The sequence below is a fragment of the Acipenser ruthenus genome, chromosome 7 (assembly GCF_902713425.1).
Source record: "Acipenser ruthenus chromosome 7, fAciRut3.2 maternal haplotype, whole genome shotgun sequence".
Lineage (NCBI taxonomy): Eukaryota > Metazoa > Chordata > Actinopteri > Acipenseriformes > Acipenseridae > Acipenser > Acipenser ruthenus.
The window spans coordinates 69,272,494-69,289,772 of record NC_081195.1 but is presented as its reverse complement, the minus strand read 5'-3'; the positions used below and the strand labels follow the sequence as shown (position 1 = coordinate 69,289,772).

The window sequence follows — 17,279 nt, the reverse complement described above, 5'->3', positions numbered from 1 at the left end:
TTATTGCTATGCCCTGGTCTGTCATTTTGGGTTTACTGACCTGCAAACTCCATTTAAACAGGCTTTGAGGATTCCCTCACAGGTCAGCAGGGCTGCGTGTGTATTGATTCCCTCACAGTTCAGCAGGGCTGCGTGTGTATTGATTCCCTCACAGTTCAGCAGGGCTGCGTGTGTATTGATTCCCTCACAGTTCAGCGGGGCTGCGTGTGTATTGATTCCCTCACAGTTCAGCGGGGCTGCGTGTGTATTGATTCCCTCACAGTTCAGCAGGGCTGCGTGTGTATTGATTCCCTCACAGTTCAGCGGGGCTGCGTGTGTATTGATTCCCTCACAGTTCAGCGGGGCTGCGTGTGTATTGATTCCCTCACAGCTCAGCGGGGCTGCGTGTGTATTGATTCCCTCACAGTTCAGCAGGGCTGCGTGTGTATTGATTCCCTCACAGTTCAGCAGGGCTGCGTGTGTATTGATTCCCTCACAGCTCAGCAGGGCTGCGTGTGTATTGATTCCCTCACAGCTCAGGCTCAGCAGGGCTGCGTGTGTATTGATTCCCTCACAGTTCAGCGGGGCTGCGTGTGTATTGATTCCCTCACAGCTCAGCAGGGCTGCGTGTGTATTGATTCCCTCACAGCTCAGCAGGGCTGCGTGTGTATTGATTCCCTCACAGTTCAGCGGGGCTGCGTGTGTATTGATTCCCTCACAGTTCAGCAGGGCTGCGTGTGTATTGATTCCCTCACAGCTCAGCGGGGCTGCGTGTGTATTGATTCCCTCACAGTTCAGCGGGGCTGCGTGTGTATTGATTCCCTCACAGCTCAGCAGGGCTGCGTGTGTATTGATTCCCTCACAGCTCAGCAGGACTGCGTGTGTATTGATTCCCTCACAGTTCAGCAGGGCTGCGTGTGTATTGATTCCCTCACAGCTCAGCAGGGCAGCGTGACATATTTGCTGTCACCGTGGCCTGGCAAACCTCTTTCACATCTTGGTTAAGCAAATCATGAAGTTTCTCGCAGTCCAGGAGATTACTGCTCCACTGAGCACAGTTCATGGAACATGTGCTCTCTCTCTCTCTCTCTCTCTCTCTCTCTCTCTCTCTCTCTCTCTCTCTCTCTCTCCTCTCCCTCTCCCTCTCCCTCTCTCTCTCTCTCTCTCTCTCTCTCTCTCTCTCTCTCTCGCTCTCTCTCGCTCTCTCTCTAAACTAACTGGGTCAGTGTGATTAACTTTGCTTCCTATTCCACACCGGCACTGAGCTCTGCGCGTTTCCTGGAAAGAGCTTATTCTTATTCATCTTGCAAACCTTTTCACATCGGGGGCATGCAAAATGAAACATCAACACTTTCCCAAGCCTGAATTATTGACTCACAGGATTGACTGGCATTATTAAACCATGACAGAAGTGATACAGGCAGTCACTGTGTGTGCAGTAGTATTGAACAATAGGGTGTACAGCAGCTTGGGTTCAGGTCTAACATCTGTCAATTGCTGGTTAAATGAAAGCTCTCCAGTGTCTGATCATTTCTACAGTTCTTCACGTACTTCTAATGTACTTCTTATATCAAAGATCAAGTTATGAAGAGAAAAGTGCAAAGCAGTTTGTCTCGAATGTGGATTCAGTGCAGTCTCATCTTGACTGTGTTTTCTGTCTTCAGTAGAAGGAGAGAGCATTCCAAAGAGTGAAGAGGGAACAGACTCTCCAGCGGAGGCAGTGACTGCGTCCGATGCAGGCAAGGTAAAGGACTGCATTGGATACAGACAGGGTTGCATAGCGGTCCTTTGCAGTTGTATTGGAATTGCATTGCCCTGGGTGTCACTACTTGTCTTTCCTCTGTATGAACGCCATTATCGGTCTGCCCTACCTTGAGTAATAACCCACTTCTTATCTTTGTCCTCCAGGACAATGAAGTTGAATCCAGCCTTAAAGATGTTGAAGAGGACACTGTTTCTGTCCTGAAACAGGCGATTGGAGACAGAGATGAGCAGCTGTCCTCTCTCTGTGCCAAGCTGTCCGCAGCGGAGGCGAGAACGAGGCAGCTGGAGAAGCTGCTGGAGCAGACCGGAGCCTCGGGGGGAGCAGAGAGCCATGAAGACCAGGAGAAGACAGAGAGCAGATCCCAATCCCTCATGGAGCTACCACAAAAGCAGCAGAGCACCTCTACAGTGATAGAAAGCAGCAGACTGCTTGTTGAGGCATCAGAGGAGGAGGTGGCTGAACAGATGAGCAGCTCCAGAACCCTCCGAGAGATTTCTCCACAGGAGGATGGCTCTGAGGAGGGGACTACTGCAGTGAATGAGAGTAGCTCCGAAACCCTCATTGAGTTATCGTTAGAGTCAAGCTCAGAGCAGAGGACGTCTATAGTGGTGCATGTGGAAGAGACCTCTAGCTCTGTGGAGCACACAAGTGCTTCCATTGTCACTGTAGAACAGGCCGTTCATCACACCGACCAACAGGAATTAACACTGGAGATCAGAGAGGACGGGTCAAGCCTCCAGGACAGCTCGGCCGCTCGTAACCAAGAAATGGAAAAGCTGCAAGCCCACGTTCAGGAGCTGCAACAGCAGTGCAAAGAAGTGGAAACTCTGCTCAAGAGCCAGCTTGAACAGAAAGATGCTGAGCTCTGCAGCTTGAATGCAGTGGTCTTGGGAAGCCAGAGGGAGATGGAAGAGTCTCAGGAAACAGTCCGAACCCTGGAGGTAGAAAATAAAGAGCTTTGGGTTCGGATCCAAGAGCAAACTGCAAAACTCGCTGAGATCGAGGAAACACTGAAGACCGTGAAGGAAGAGCTGGCAGAGGCAACACACCTGAGGACCACTGAACTGGAGAGCAGGAGCATGGAGAAGGGCGTGCTGCAGGAACAGCTGCGGAGCCTGGAGAATGAGTCCCGATCAAAAGACCAGAAGATCCAGGCATTACAGAACGATATGGACCAAGTCCAGCACTCGCTGTCTGAGCAGGAAACGGTGTCTAGGAGCTTGAAGAGCCAGCTGGAGGAAAAGGAGCACTTTACAGCCGATCTGGAGCGAAGGATGAAGGAAATAGTGACCAGTGCCGAGGAGCTCTCCCAGAAGACTGCCTCCAAAGAACAAGAGGTGGCAGAACTGGAGCAAGTCCTGTCTGAGAGGACGACCGAGATGAGTAACCTCCAGCAGCTTCTTACTGAGAAGGACCAGGAGATGGCTGAGGTGAGCATCAGTATGTCTGCTAAGATGGTCCAAGTCAGCGAGGAGAAGTTTGCACTGAGCAATGAGCTCAAAAAACTAAAAGGACAGCTGGGGGAAATGGAGAAAGCAGAGGAGGGCAAAGGGGAAGGAGGAGGGCAGGAGGTTGCTGCAGAGGTTGAAAGCCAATCCTCTGGTGAAGACACCTGTGGGCTGCTGTCAAAGGAAGAGCTGGAGACCTTGCTGAAAGAGAAAGAGGATCTGGTAGGTCAGGTCAATGGGATGAAGAAAGAAAACGAGCATGTGAAGAGGAAGCTCCAGGCAGCCTTGGTCCAAAGAAAAGAGCTCACAAAGAAGATTCAAGACCTGGAGAAGAATATGAAGACACAGGAGTTAGAGAGCCCTGCAGGGTCAGGAACTGATGTCTCAGTGAAAAAGGATGAAGAAGAACTGGAGAGCCAGGAGAACATACAGGAGCTGCTGTCGGAGAAGGAGGCAGAGCTGCAGAACGTCACAAAGGAGAAAGAGGACAAGGAGAAGGCATTAGCTGAGCTAGAGATCCTGATGTCAGATATGAAACGGGCCTTGATAGAAAAGGCTGAGCTTGTAGAGTTGCTAGAAGAGAAAATTACCCATCAAGAAACTGTTCTTGCTGAGATAGGGAAAAAAGAGGAGCAAAACAAGGCAAACCGCAGTGACAGCACTGAGGATCCAGACACCAAGGGACACACTGCCCAGTCAACGGAGGACTTTGGAAAACAAGAGAAAGCTGAGATGGAGTCTCGGCTCTCCACCATGGAGCAGGAGAGGGAGGCCCTGCAGAGGAAACTTCAGGAGGCCCTGGCATCCCGCAAAGACACCATTAAAAAAGCTAAGGAGAAGGACAGGCACCACCGTGAGCAGATGAAGCAGCAGAAGGAGGATTTCAATGCCCTAGTAGAGCGTCTCGATGAGCAGAGCAAGGAGAAAGAGGACCTGCTACAGAGGCTGGGGAGCCTCCAGGAACAGACAAGCGCTGGTGGAGAGGCAGGAGATGGCAAAGTAATGGACAGTAAAGAGAAGGCTCAGCCAGAAAGGGAAGAGGCTGGTGGATGGGGCCATGAATGGATAGACTTTTCCAGTACAGGGACTGAACAGACCGTGGCTGTAGAGCCTCTTCGGGCAAAGGCAGAGGAGGAGATGGCAGAAGTTCTTGAGAGCCTGAGGCAGGAATACAAGAAAGAACAGGCTGCCAGACAGGAGCTGGAGTCCCAGCTCCGACAGTCTGAAGCCTGTCTGGCAGAGAAAGAGGCAGAGCTCTCCACGCTGCTGGAGGACATACAGAGCCTGCAGGGCAAGGAGAAACAGATTGACGCCCTGTCCGCCGAGATGGAAACAGTGAAGATGAAGTGCCAGCAGGCCGAAGTGTACGCAGAGACCCTGAAGGCAGAGATGGAGGCTGCCAGGGCTGAGACATCCATATCAGAGCTTCAGGTGGAGGTAGAGGAGTTCAAGAGGTTCCTGAGCCAGAAGAATGAGGAGATCTCAGAGCTCAGCCGGCAGCTGAGTGAGCAGAACAGCATCCTCAAGCTCATGCAGGAAACCGTCTCCGAGAAGGACCAGCTGATCCACAGCTTGAGGGAACAGCTGGAGAAGGAGGAGGAGCGGAGCAAGAGCCTCCAGGCTGAGGTCCCCGTGAAGCAGGAGGAAGACTCCCGGCAGCAGCAGCTCCAGCGCAAGCTTCAGGCAGCTCTTATCTCCAGAAAGGAGGTCCTGAAAGAGAGCAAATCGCTGAAGGAAGAGCTGACTGCCGCCAACACAGCCAAGGCTGAGCTGAACCAGAGGGTAGCTGTTCTGGAGGAGGGTCTGGCTGAGCTGGCGGAGACCAGGACCACAGTGGACAAGCTGAAGGAAGAGAGGCAGAAGCTGATCGAGGAGGTGGACTGTGCTTTGCTAGAGAACCAGAGCCTGGGGGCCTCCTGCGAGAGCCTCAAGCTTGCCATGGAGGGTGTCTTGCGGGAGAAGGATGGTGTGGACCGGGAGATGACCTTACTGCGAGCCCAGGCAGAGGAGGAGGCTGCACGGTGGAGTGAGAAGGTGAAGGGGCTGCAGGAGGAGTACGAGACGCTGCTCAAGTCCTACGAGAACGTGAGCGATGAGGCTGAGCGCACGAGGCGCGTGCTGGAGGCCGCCCGGCAGGAAAGGCAGGAGCTGCTGGGCAATGTGAGGGTCAAGGAGACAGAGAAGAAAGAGGTGGAAGAGCAGCTGCAGGAGGCCAGGCAGGCGGTGGAAGGGATGAAGGATAAGATGAGGAAGTTCGCCAAATCAAAGCAGCAGAAGATCATGGAGCTGGAGGAAGAGATTGAAAGGCTGCAGTCTGAAATTCATCCTGCAGAAAAGGAGGGAAGAAGGGACAGGCAACAAGAGCAGAAGGAGCAGGCTGAGCTCCAGAGAGCCAGGGAGGAATTAGTTAAGCTAAACGCTGAGCTGGAGGCCACCAGGACCCAAAGGGACTTGCTGGAACGAGAGGCTTCAGATTTTAAGCAGCGTCTGGAAGAGAAAGAGAATGCAGAGCAAGCACTGGCACCTCTTGTAGAGGAGGCTCCTATAGCTGCAGTTGCCCTCCCGAGTTGGAATTTGGCTTCAGAACCACCTGGGAATGAATCTTATGGCAGTCCACAGGAAGCGGACAACGTCCCCATACAACAGGTCCAAACACAAACCCAGGTTCTTCAGGAAATCACTACAGAAGAAAAGGCACCCATGGACGAAACAGAGTCCTTAATGCCAAATGACACCATTGCATGTCTGAAACAGGGCATGCAAACCTTGCAGGAGGAGTTGGAGCAGGTGAAGGCTGCCAGAGAAGTTTTGAAGGAGGAGAAAACCTCACTAGAGGAGCGTCTGCAGCACGCCCAGGAGAAAGACGAGCTCCTGCAGCGTTTGCTATGGGAGAGGGAGGCAGAGCTGCGGGAGGCTGAAAGGCGCAGGGACTGTATGGAGGCGGAGAAGGATGACCTGGAGGAGAAGCTGATGAACCAGCTGGCTGAGCTGAACGGCAGCATCGCCAACTACCAGCAGGAGGCGGCAGAGAGTCGGGACAGGATCCGGGCACTGGAAGCTGAAGGCACAAGGCTGAAGGATAGGGAGTCCAAACTAGAGAGAGAGAAGGCAGCGGCTGGGGAGAAGTGCCAGGAGGCAGAATCAGTGGCAGAGAGAGAGAGCAGGAGGGCGGTGGAACTGGAGGAAGAGAAGAGACAAGCTCAGAGGGAGAAGGCCGAGTTAGAGGCTGGGAAGAGGAGGGAGTTCGAGGAGAGGCTGAAGTCGGCGCAGCGAGGCAAAGAAGGCAGCCAGAACTACGCCCGTCAGCTGCAGGAGCTCCTCCGGGAGAAGCAGGCCGAAGTGCGGCAGATGCAGCAGGACTGTATTAGCTACCAGGAGAGCATCAGCAGTCAGGAGAAGGGAGCCAAGGCGCTGGAGATCGCGAGGGACGAGACCCGTCGGGACCTGGAGACAGCCAGGGCCGAGCTGGCAAAGGCCGGGGAGGAGAGGCAGAAAGCGGAGGCTGAGCTCCTGTCTTGCAAGGTCCGCCTGGATGATGTGCAGAGCGGGGCTGCCAAGGCACTGGCTGAGAAAGAGAAGTTGAGCAGAGAGCTGAGAGCCTGGGAGGAGAGGGCAAAGGAGAAAGAGAGGGAGGCAGAGAGCGAGACGGAGCGCAGGGTGGGGGCTGAGAAGGAGAGGCACAGACAGGAGCTGAGACAGGTGGAGGAGAAGCTGGAGGCTGTGAGGAGGGAGAAGGAGAGGGAGGAGACCGCAGCCCGGGAAGTGAAGGCTGCCTTGGATACTCGAGAGGGCCAGGCCAGGCAGCTGCAAGCCCGGCTGGATGAGAGCTTGGCTCGGCTGGCAGCGTTCACCCGCTCCATGTCGTCGCTGCAGGATGACCGGGACCGCGTGATGGACGAGGCACGGCAGTGGGAGAGCCGCTTCCACAGTGCCCTACAGGGGAAGGAGAAGGAAGTGCAGGACCGGGAGCTGCAGTGCCGCACGCTCACAGAGCAGCTGCAGCAGAACTCCAATCTCCGGGAGGAGCTGCAGGCCAAGCTGGACAGGTGAGAAGGGGAGACGGGGTATTGAAGCTGTGCTGCGGGTCATGTGGATTATTAGAGCCAGGATGTTATTCCTACTGCATTATTTGAGCAATGTGAAATTGCAGTGTGAAATTCGGACTGCCCAGAAGTGGTCAAACCTTTGTTGGCAACACAAGGACAGCTTGGTTTTTTTTGTGTCTTTTGGGTTTTTTTTTTTTCTGTTTGTATTGTGTATATATATATTTTTACACCTGTCCCTCTCTCGTTTCTTGGCAGGCTGGAGAGCAGCGTGTCGGACTGGGAGTCCCGTTTCGGCGCTGCTGTGGAGAGCCACAGGCAGGCCCAGGACAGCCTGCAGGGGGAGACAGGGCGCCTGCGCTCCCTGCTGGAGGACTCCGAGACGGGCCTGGGGGAGGCACAGAGTCAGCTGGCAGACCTGCGGGAGGAGGAGGCAGCCCTTAGGGAGAGAGTCTCTGCGCTGGAGGAGTCTCTCAGGGGGCTGGAGCAGGAGAAGGAGAGCCTGGAGCGATCCCTCAGAGAGCGAGAGGCAGACCAGCAGCGGCAGCACATCACCATCGAGCAGCTGGAGACGGACCTGCGAGCCTCCAAGGAGCTGACCGGCCGGCTGCAGGGAGAGCTAGCAGAGAAGGAGCAGAGGGAGGTGGAGCTCCTCAGCGCCAAAGAGCAGGCGGTGGCCCTGGCCGTGGAGGAGACCCGGGGCCAGCTGGCGGAGGAGGTCGAGCAGCTGGAGGGCAAGCTGAGGGCCGTGGAGAGGGAGGCCAGTGAGAAGCGGGGCGAGGCGGAGGAGCTGAGAGAGAGAGCCACCGGCGCGCTGGAGGAGAGCGTCCGCTGCCGAGCCCAGCTGGAGGCCTTCGCTGGGTCCATGACCTCCCTGCAGGACGACCGCGACAGAGTCCTGAACCAGTACAGGCAGTTGGAGGAGCGCCACCTGCAGGTCCAGCTGGAGAAGGACGCCCTGATCCAGGAGGCAGCCGGGGAGAACAACAGGCTGAAGGAGGAGCTGCGGGGGCTGCGGAGCAGGGTGGATGACCTCCATTCTGAGAACGCCAAGCTGACCGCGCAGCTGCTGCGCTACCGCGAGGACCTGAACCAGGTGCTCACCATGAAGGACTCCCAGCAGAGGCAGCTCCTCAAGGCACAGCTGGACAGGATCGAGGCCCTGGAGAGAGAGAAGGGAGAGGCGGAGAGGCTGGGCAAGGAAGCCAGAGATGCAGCCCGGGCGCTGGAGCAGGAGAAGCAGGAACTCGGAGAGAAGCTCTGCTCCCTGGAAGAAGCAGGACTGTCCCGACTGGAGGCTGAATTGGAGGAGCTGAGGGCGGCCCGGGAGAAGGTGTCCGCTCTGGAAGGAGAGCTGAGGGGCGAGAGGGAGCAGGCCGAGGAGAAGGTGCGGGCCTGTGTGGAGAGGGAGCTGAGGGAGCTGCGGCAGGACACTGGCATCCTGAGGAACGAGGCAGAGACGGCAGGGGAGAGGGTGACCGAGCTGGCGAGGGACCTGGTGGAGATGGAGCAGAGACTGCTCGCTGCCATGGAGGAGGGCAAGGAGCTGCAAGCCCAGAACAAGGCCTTCGGGAAAGCCATGGACTCCCTGCAGAGCAGCCGGGACGAGGCTCTGAGCCAGCTGGAGAGGGAGCGAGCCGAGAAGGGGAGCCTGATAGCAGAGGTGGAGAAGCTCCGGGAGACACCCCAGGATTCCAGACAGCCGGGAGATCAGCAGCAGGAACAGGAGGAGGTGACCAGGCTGAGATCGGAGCTGGAAGGGGCCCAGGCTCAGCTAGACTCCCTCTCCAAGGCCGTAGCCAGCCTGCAGGAGGAGAGGGACCGTCTGGCGATGGAGCTGACGCAATCAAGTAAGGTGCAGGAGAGCAAACAAGGATCACCGACGCCCCCTGCTGTCTCCAAAGAGGAGGTGCACAGCCTGAGGAGTGCACTGTCTGCACTGCAGCGCGACAGGGAGAGGCTGGTGAGTGTGACTATTTTAATGGACGGGTGGGTGATGGTTTTTTTTCATACTGATGACATTATTAAGTAGTGTTTAAAATACCTGTTCATTTGAGTTATAAATATCACAGTACAAGGGACAAGTAGAAAGTATGAATATGAAACATTTCAAAAAGTGTAATTATAACACAATTTATGCCTGACAGCACAGTGGGGGGGGGGTCCAGTATTCTTAATTGCTTTCCTCATTACTCCTCTGTGCTGGCAGGTAAAGAGGAAGTGTAATGGCATTTGAATTGATTTGCGATGTTTCACTTGTATGATGTGGTTCCTGATTGTATTGTCCGTATCGGGTCACTATCACTGTTCTCCATCCAGATCTGTAAGACTTGCCTGAGTATCCTGCCTGCCAGCACTGAGCAGACTTCCTCATTGCATTCAGACCATGTGTCAGTGCTCTGTCATTCGAACGCCCCCCTCCTCTACACAGACAGAGTGCAAAGGTCTGTCCCATGGTGGTTTACAAACATCATAAAATAAGTCCTGAAAGGGAAGTATCTGGGAAATTCCCTGCACCCGGGTTAAGTGACAAACGAAAACACTGGTACTCACTGGTAATGCTAATCCGACAACCATAGGCACAAGTAGGTAGGTTGTAGCGTGGCTCTGGTAATACCCAAAGGAAAAGGCCCTTGTTCTGTGCTGAACTGTTAAACAGTGCTGCTACAATTAGACGTACTAAAAGAAACTTTATTGAAGATGTGAGTTAAACGAGAAAGTTCAGACTGGAAGTGTTTCTCTGTGTTATTGAAGACTTTGAGAAAGACTGCCAGTCAAAACTTTGCCATTATTAACTCATTAGGCTTCTTTTAGCATTTCTAAGTTCTGTGAATCACAAGCGGCAGGGATGGAATTAAGACCTGTTGCATAGCAGTTTCATCCATTCCAGATTTTAATATAAGCTTGATTAGCCACAGTGTATACATTAGGTAACAAACTCAGATGTGTCTTATAAACTTGTAGAAAAACTAGGAATGGATCAAAGCGCTATGCAGTGGGAGTCTGATTTCCATCCCTGTGTGCGATATGCGTGGAGTGATGCTGTGTGGCAGGTCTGGTTGCCCCCCTCACCCCTCTTACCCCCTCTCGTTGCCCAGCTGCAGGAGCTGAAGAAGCTGCAGGATCAGTATGTGCAGATGGGTGAGAAGACTGGCGAGCTGGGCCGGCTGCGGGAGGAGCTGGCAGAGGAGCGGAGGAGAGGGCAGGAGTTCCAGGAGCGCCAGGAGCAGCTCCAGAGCCAGGGACAGGAACAGGAACAGCAGCTCCACTCACTCAGGTCAGCGACGCTCCACACGGGCATCCTGAAATAGTGTCAGCAGGCAGGCCGGCACAGTTCTTAGTAAAGCAGCAGCATGTCCTAGAGTTTTTTTCATGGTTATAACAAGTTCCACGATTTCTGTGAAATGTACCCATTACTGTGTAATATGTATCCCGATTTCTGAAATTGCGCACAGTCTGTCACGTTTAGGAACCCGGCAGCCGGTTTAGTTTGCATCCAGTAAATGATTGAACACATTGCATTGAGCTGCACGATTTCTTCACAGTAAATGATTGAACATATTGCATTGAGCTGCACGATTTCATCACAGTAAATGATTGAACACATTGCATTGAGCTGCACGATTTCTTCACAGTAAATGATTGAACACATTGCATTGAGCTGCACGATTTCTTCACAGTAAATGATTGAACACATTGCATTGAGCTGCACGATTTCTTCACAGTAAATGATTGAACATATTGCATTGAGCTGCACGATTTCATCACAGTAAATGATTGAACACATTGCATTGAGCTGCACGATTTCATCACAGTAAATGATTGAACACATTGCATTGAGGTGCACGATTTCTTCACAGTAAATGATTGAACACATTGCATTGAGCTGCACGATTTCTTCACAGTAAATGATTGAACACATTGCATTGAGCTGCACGATTTCTTCACAGTAAATGATTGAACACATTGCATTGAGCTGCACGATTTCTTCACAGTAAATGATTGAACACATTGCATTGAGCTGCACGATTTCATCACAGTAAATGATTGAACACATTGCATTGAGCTGCATGATTTCTTCACAGTAAATGATTGAACACATTGCATTGAGCTGCACGATTTCTTCACAGTAAATGATTGAACACATTGCATTGAGCTGCATGATTTCTTCACAGTAAATGATTGAACACATTGCATTGAGGTGCACGATTTCTTCACAGTAAATGATTGAACACATTGCATTGAGCTGCATGATTTCTTCACAGTAAATGATTGAACACATTGCATTGAGCTGCACGATTTCTTCACAGTAAATGATTGAACACATTGCATTGAGCTGCATGATTTCTTCACAGTAAATGATTGAACACATTGCATTGAGGTGCACGATTTCTTCACAGTAAATGATTGAACACATTGCATTGAGCTGCATGATTTCTTCACAGTAAATGATTGAACACATTGCATTGAGCTGCACGATTTCATTAAAATGTGTTCAACAAAAAAAAAACATGAAGGAAATATTTGGCTCTGTTGAGCATGTGTCTGTGATATTATTATTATTATTATTATTATTATTATTATTATTATTATTATTATTATTATTATTTAGTTTGATAAAAGGTGGACCTATTGCTCAGTTCAGTATTTGAGAACATTTGTTGTATAATAACTAAAGAACAATAGTCCATTTTGAATCTGACAAGGCTGTTTTGTCTGCTTTAATAAATGACATGTTTAATCGTGAAATATCTAATTTTAGACCGTGAATACTGTGAAATAAGCCAGTTTTTACCATGAAATTCTAAAGGCAGCGCAGCCTGCTGTAGGAGTGCTTGGTAAGCAGCAGTGCTTCTGAGTGAGTGCCGCTGTGCTGTGTCCCCAGGCTGGAGCAGGAAGGCTGGCAGTCCCAGGCTCAGTGTCTGAAGGAGCAGTACCTCAACGCCCTGGCTGACAAGGACCAGCAGCTGGAGGACATGAGGAGGCTGCTGCAGGAGAGCCGGGGGGCGCTCGCAGTGACCGGAGCCAGGCTCATCCAGGAGGAGCAGTATCAGAGAGAGGTACCGCACAGTCTTGGAGAGAGATTGACTGCTGCCTTGTTCTGTGTGTCTCTCCAGTGAAGACGTCTTGTTGTTCTTTCTTTTGAAGCGCTTTTCATCAGTGCTTGCTGTTTTTACTTTATTCAGTGTTTTCTAACCCGATGCACTTATCATGCATCTAGCTTTTTTATTTAAACAAACTAGTCTCTCAAATATGGAAAATGTAAATAAAAAATGCAACTTTTTGTTTTTACAATTTGAGTGTTAAAGGAAATTGTACCAACAACTTTTTTTTGTTTGTTTTTTTTCACAGGCTTCTTCCAGGCCAGCTCTCTCCAGCGAGGCCCCAGCCGAGGAGCTGCAGGACTTTCGGACGGAGAGTGGGCAGCTGAAAGGCCAGCTTGAGGACAGCCTGAAGCAGCTCCACCAGAAAGAGCATCGCATTCAGCAGCTCAGTAACAAGGTAGAGCCTGTGTGCCACTCTCTCCCCTCAAACACAGAGCTCCCTCTCGCTCTCCCCTCGAACACAGAGCTCCCTCTCGCGCTCTCTCTCCCTTCACAGAGCCTCCTCTCGCTCGCTCTCTCCCCCCTCACACAGAGCTCCCTCTCTCTCTCCCCTCGAACACAGAGCTCCCTCTCGCTCTTTCTCCCCTCGAACACAGAGCTCCCTCTTGCTCTCTCTCCCTTCACACAGCTCCCTCTTGCTCTCTCTCCCTTCACACAGCTCCCTCTCGCTCTCTGTCCCCTCACACAGAACTCTCTCTCTCTCTCCCCTCGAACACAGAGCTCCCTCAAGCACAGAGCTCCCTCTCGCGCTCTCTCTCCCCTCGAACAGAGCTCCCTCTCGCGCTCTCTTTCCCTTCACAGAGCTCCCTCTCTCTCTCTCCCCTCGAGCACAGAGCTCCCTCTCTCTCTCTCCCCTCAACACAGAGCTCCCTCTCGCGCTCTCTCCCCTCCAGCACAGAGCTCCCATGAACACAGAGCTCCCTCTACCGCTGTCTCTCCCCTCGAACATAGAGCTCACTCTCGCTCTCTGTCTCCTTGAACACAGAGCTCCCTCTCTCGCTGTCTCTCCCCTCGAGCACAGAGCTCCCTCTCTCGCTGTCTCTCCCCTCAAACACAGAGATCCCTCTTGCGCTGTCTCTCCCCTCAAACTCAGAGCTCCCTCTCTCGCTGTCTCTCCCCTCGAGCACAGAGCTCCCTCTCTCGCTGTCTCTCCCCTCAAACACAGAGATCCCTCTTGCGCTGTCTCTCCCCTCAAACTCAGAGCTCCCTCTCTCGCTGTCTCTCCCCTCGAGCACAGAGCTCCCTCTTGCGCTGTCTCTCCCCTCAAACACAGAGATCCCTCTTGCGTTCTCTCTCTCCCCTCAAACACAGAGCTCCCTCTCTCTCTCCCCTTGAACACAGAGCTCCCTTTCACTCTCTCTCTCTCTCTCTGAAGTGTCTCCTTGGACACATAAGCACCTTCCAGCTGAGCACCTGATACATACATGCTGCCCGTGCCCTCTGAGTCCAGTGGTTTTGTTTGACTTCTTTATATAGATAGAGGATAGGATAAGAGAATAGATAACTAATATATATATATATATATATTGTGAGACAGCAGGGAGGGGGTTAAAACCTCTCTGCAGTAAAAACATGTGCGGAATGCACATTTGTCTGGGTTAATTGTTTTCTGTTAATTGTTTTATTGTTAATTATCACCTGCACCTGGCTATGATTGTAAATTAGAGCCAGGTGCAGGGTTTATAAGGAGAACAGTCAGTCTGCTCTAGGCTGCTGAGTAGAAGGAGGCAGAAGAGGTGCTCTGTCTCCGAGTAGCCAGAGAGAAAAAGTAAGTGCGGTGTCAAACCTGTGTGTTGAAGTTTGTGGTTTTGGGAAGGACGGGAAAACAGCGTAGCTGTCCCACGTTAGTCAGGGTGTTCCTGAGAGTTGAGTTAGTGCTCCAAGAGGAGTTAGGTGTTTATTTTGTGTATTTTGTTTGATTTTTGTGTTTTATTAAAAATAGCGCACCAGCGCTCAAAACTCCATTTCATTGTTCTGGGTCGTATTTTTAAAGGGGCACGAACCCGAGTGAGTTGTGCTTTGTCACTATATATATATATATATATATATATATATATATATATATATATAATGTATAATATATGTATAAATATAAAATGAATAGTGAGATGCATAGAAACAGACACGTGTATTCTCCTCCTTGTCATTATTAACCTCCTCTCTCTCTCTCCCTCTCCCTGGCTCAGCTCTCACAGCTGTTTGAAGAGAAGACCTCTCTCTCAGACCAGCTGCGTGGGAGCAGCCAGAGCCTTCGGGACCACCAGCTGAGACTGAGTGAGGTGCAGAGTCGCTGCAGCGCCCTCCAGAGCCAGCTGCAGGAACTGCAGGACGACAAGAGCAAGGTCAGTCATTATTATTATTATTATTATTATTTATTTCTTAGCAGACGCCCTTATCCAGGGCGACTTACAGTTGTCACAAGATATCACATTATTTTTACATACAATTACATTATTTTTTACACATTATTTTTACATACAATTAGCCATTTATACAGTTGGGTTTTTACTGGAGCAATCTAGGTAAAGTACCTTGCTAAAGGGTACAGCAGCAGTGTCCCCCACCTGGGATTGAACCTACGACCCTCTGGTCTAGAGTCCAGAGTCCTAACCACTACTCCACACTGCTGCCCATGCGCTGAGCCATGTGCAGAGAAATGCACTTGGCTTCAAACTCCCACTAGCCCTGCACCCAGTCCTAAGTTTCAGAACTTCCCTTGTTCAGGCATATTTTAGAAATGACCATATTTTGACTAGTAGTGGAGATTGGCTGGGCAATGGGTTAAAAGCCTTGATCTCCTGTGAACAATCCTGGAGCAGCTGTCACTGAGGGAGGAGTCATTCCTGCCCTGGATGATATTCTGCTTCTGATCTCTCTCTCTCTCTCTCCATCCCTATCTCTCCCCAGAACTCCCCCGAGATGGACACAGCCCCCGGGGCCCCTCAGGAAAAGAGCCCGGCCGAGCGCGAGGTCTACCAGACTGACATGGAGGAGCTGCAGCACAGGTAGGAGGCAGTGTCGACTGGAGCTGCACACAGGTGCCAGCAGCAAGGCTGGGAGGGAGGCAGTGTGGTGTAGTGGTGAGAGCGGAGGGGCTGGGAGGGAGGCAGTGTGGTGTAGTGGAGAGAGCGGAGGGGCTGGGAGGGAGGCAGTGTGGTGTAGTGGTGAGAGCGGAGGGGCTGGGAGGGAGGCAGTGTGGTGTGGTGAGAGCGGAGGGGCTGGGAGGGAGGCAGTGTGGTGTAGTGGTGAGAGCGGAGGGGCTGGGAGGGAGGCAGTGTGGTGTAGTGGAGAGAGCGGAGGGGCTGGGAGGGAGGCAGTGTGGTGTAGTGGTGAGAGCGGAGGGGCTGGGAGGGAGGCAGTGTGGTGTAGTGGAGAGAGCGGAGGGGCTGGGAGGGAGGCAGTGTGGTGTAGTGGAGAGAGCGGAGGGGCTGGGAGGGAGGCAGTGTGGTGTAGTGGAGAGAGCGGAGGGGCTGGGAGGGAGGCAGTGTGGTGTAGTGGTGAGAGCGGAGGGGCTGGGAGGGAGGCAGTGTGGTGTAGTGGTGAGAGCGGAGGGGCTGGGAGGGAGGCAGTGTGGTGTAGTGGAGAGAGCGGAGGGGCTGGGAGGGAGGCAGTGTGGTGTAGTGGAGAGAGCGGAGGGGCTGGGAGGGAGGCAGTGTGGTGTAGTGGTGAGAGCGGAGGGGCTGGGAGGGAGGCAGTGTGGTGTGGTGAGAGCGGAGGGGCTGGGAGGGAGGCAGTGTGGTGTAGTGGAGAGAGCGGAGGGGCTGGGAGGGAGGCAGTGTGGTGTAGTGGAGAGAGCGGAGGGGCTGGGAGGGAGGCAGTGTGGTGTAGTGGAGAGAGCGGAGGGGCTGGGAGGGAGGCAGTGTGGTGTAGTGGTGAGAGCGGAGGGGCTGGTAGGGAAGCAGTGTGGTGTAGTGGTGAAAGCGGAGGGGCTGGGAGGGAGGCAGTGTGGTGTAGTGGTGAGAGCGGAGGGGCTGGGAGGGAGGCAGTGTGGTGTAGTGGTGAGAGCGGAGGGGCTGGGAGGGAGGCAGTGTGTTTTGCGTTTTCATCCCCTCTCCTGGTAACTGCAGCCCCTCGTCTCTCTGCAGGCTGGGGGCAGCGGAAGCTCAGTGGGGCCGCACCCGACAGGAGCTGCTCCAGTTGGAGGGGAGGCTGTCGGAGGAGCAGGACAGGCGCCTGGCTGCGGAGGAGGCCCTGTCCACAGCTGAGGAGAAAGTGAAACGGTGCGTCTCAAACACAGTGCGGGAGCAGCGTGGGATAGTAGCTTCACTGAGTAAAAGCTGTAAAATATGAAGGCAAATCCAACAAGCAAACTGATATATTAAGCCAGCTGTGTGAGCGATGGTGGTGGGTTAGGGGTCCATTACGTCTGCTGGATTCAATGATTGGGTTGATGTGTTCCTGGACAGTGGCTCCTCTCTCACCATTACCTCTAGCACAGGAATGAACGCTGCTGTAGCTGTACAGTGCTTAAACATTATCCCAGTGTGGGTCCTCCCTGACTGAGCTGTCTGTCTGTCTGTCTGTCTGTCTGTCTGTCCACAGCTTTGAGACGAGCGAGTGGTGTTCTGGGCAGGACCAGGACCTCCATGAACATGCCCTTCTCATTGAGCCTGACGAAGTGTCGCTTTCCAGGGTAATCAATCATTCAATCATTCATTCATTATTGCTATCAAGCACGTTTTAACGTGGTTACAGCAGTTACTAAGTCATTTTCAGTGGAATTTTTAGATATGACGTTTGCATTCAGGAAAAGGCTGTGATCTCCTCTTCCTTGCACTTCAAAAACCGTAACCTGAGGATCGTTTTTGACTTGCTTTTCCTTGAAGTGTTTTGAGGCTTGTTTTGAATTTACACACTGGTGCAGTCTTTAAGCAGGGAGGACGCTCGGAAAGCAGGGTCTGGTACACAGAGTCGAATGAGTCGTCGATATCACTGGCAA

At 52.5% G+C, this 17,279-nt stretch overlaps 1 protein-coding gene across 6 annotated transcripts in view; it reads left to right on the top strand.

Moving 5' to 3' along the window:
- Positions 1-17,279, top strand: part of LOC117419547 (golgin subfamily B member 1-like) — a 36,831-nt gene that overhangs the window by 17,446 nt on the left and 2,106 nt on the right. For 4 of the 6 annotated variants that reach the window (XM_059027772.1, XM_059027767.1, XM_059027768.1 and 1 more), the window contains exons 13-22: positions 1,644-1,723; positions 1,888-7,238; positions 7,494-9,198; positions 10,334-10,512; positions 12,121-12,295; positions 12,588-12,737; positions 14,527-14,682; positions 15,248-15,345; positions 16,426-16,560; positions 16,883-16,973. In XM_059027772.1, the coding sequence (XP_058883755.1) occupies positions 1,644-1,723; positions 1,888-7,238; positions 7,494-9,198; positions 10,334-10,512; positions 12,121-12,295; positions 12,588-12,737; positions 14,527-14,682; positions 15,248-15,345; positions 16,426-16,560; positions 16,883-16,973 (8,120 nt within the window). The remainder of the gene's footprint in view (positions 1-1,643; positions 1,724-1,887; positions 7,239-7,493; positions 9,199-10,333; positions 10,513-12,120; positions 12,296-12,587; positions 12,738-14,526; positions 14,683-15,247; positions 15,346-16,425; positions 16,561-16,882; positions 16,974-17,279) is intronic. The other 2 variants (XM_059027770.1, XM_059027771.1) reach the window with 2 other exon arrangements.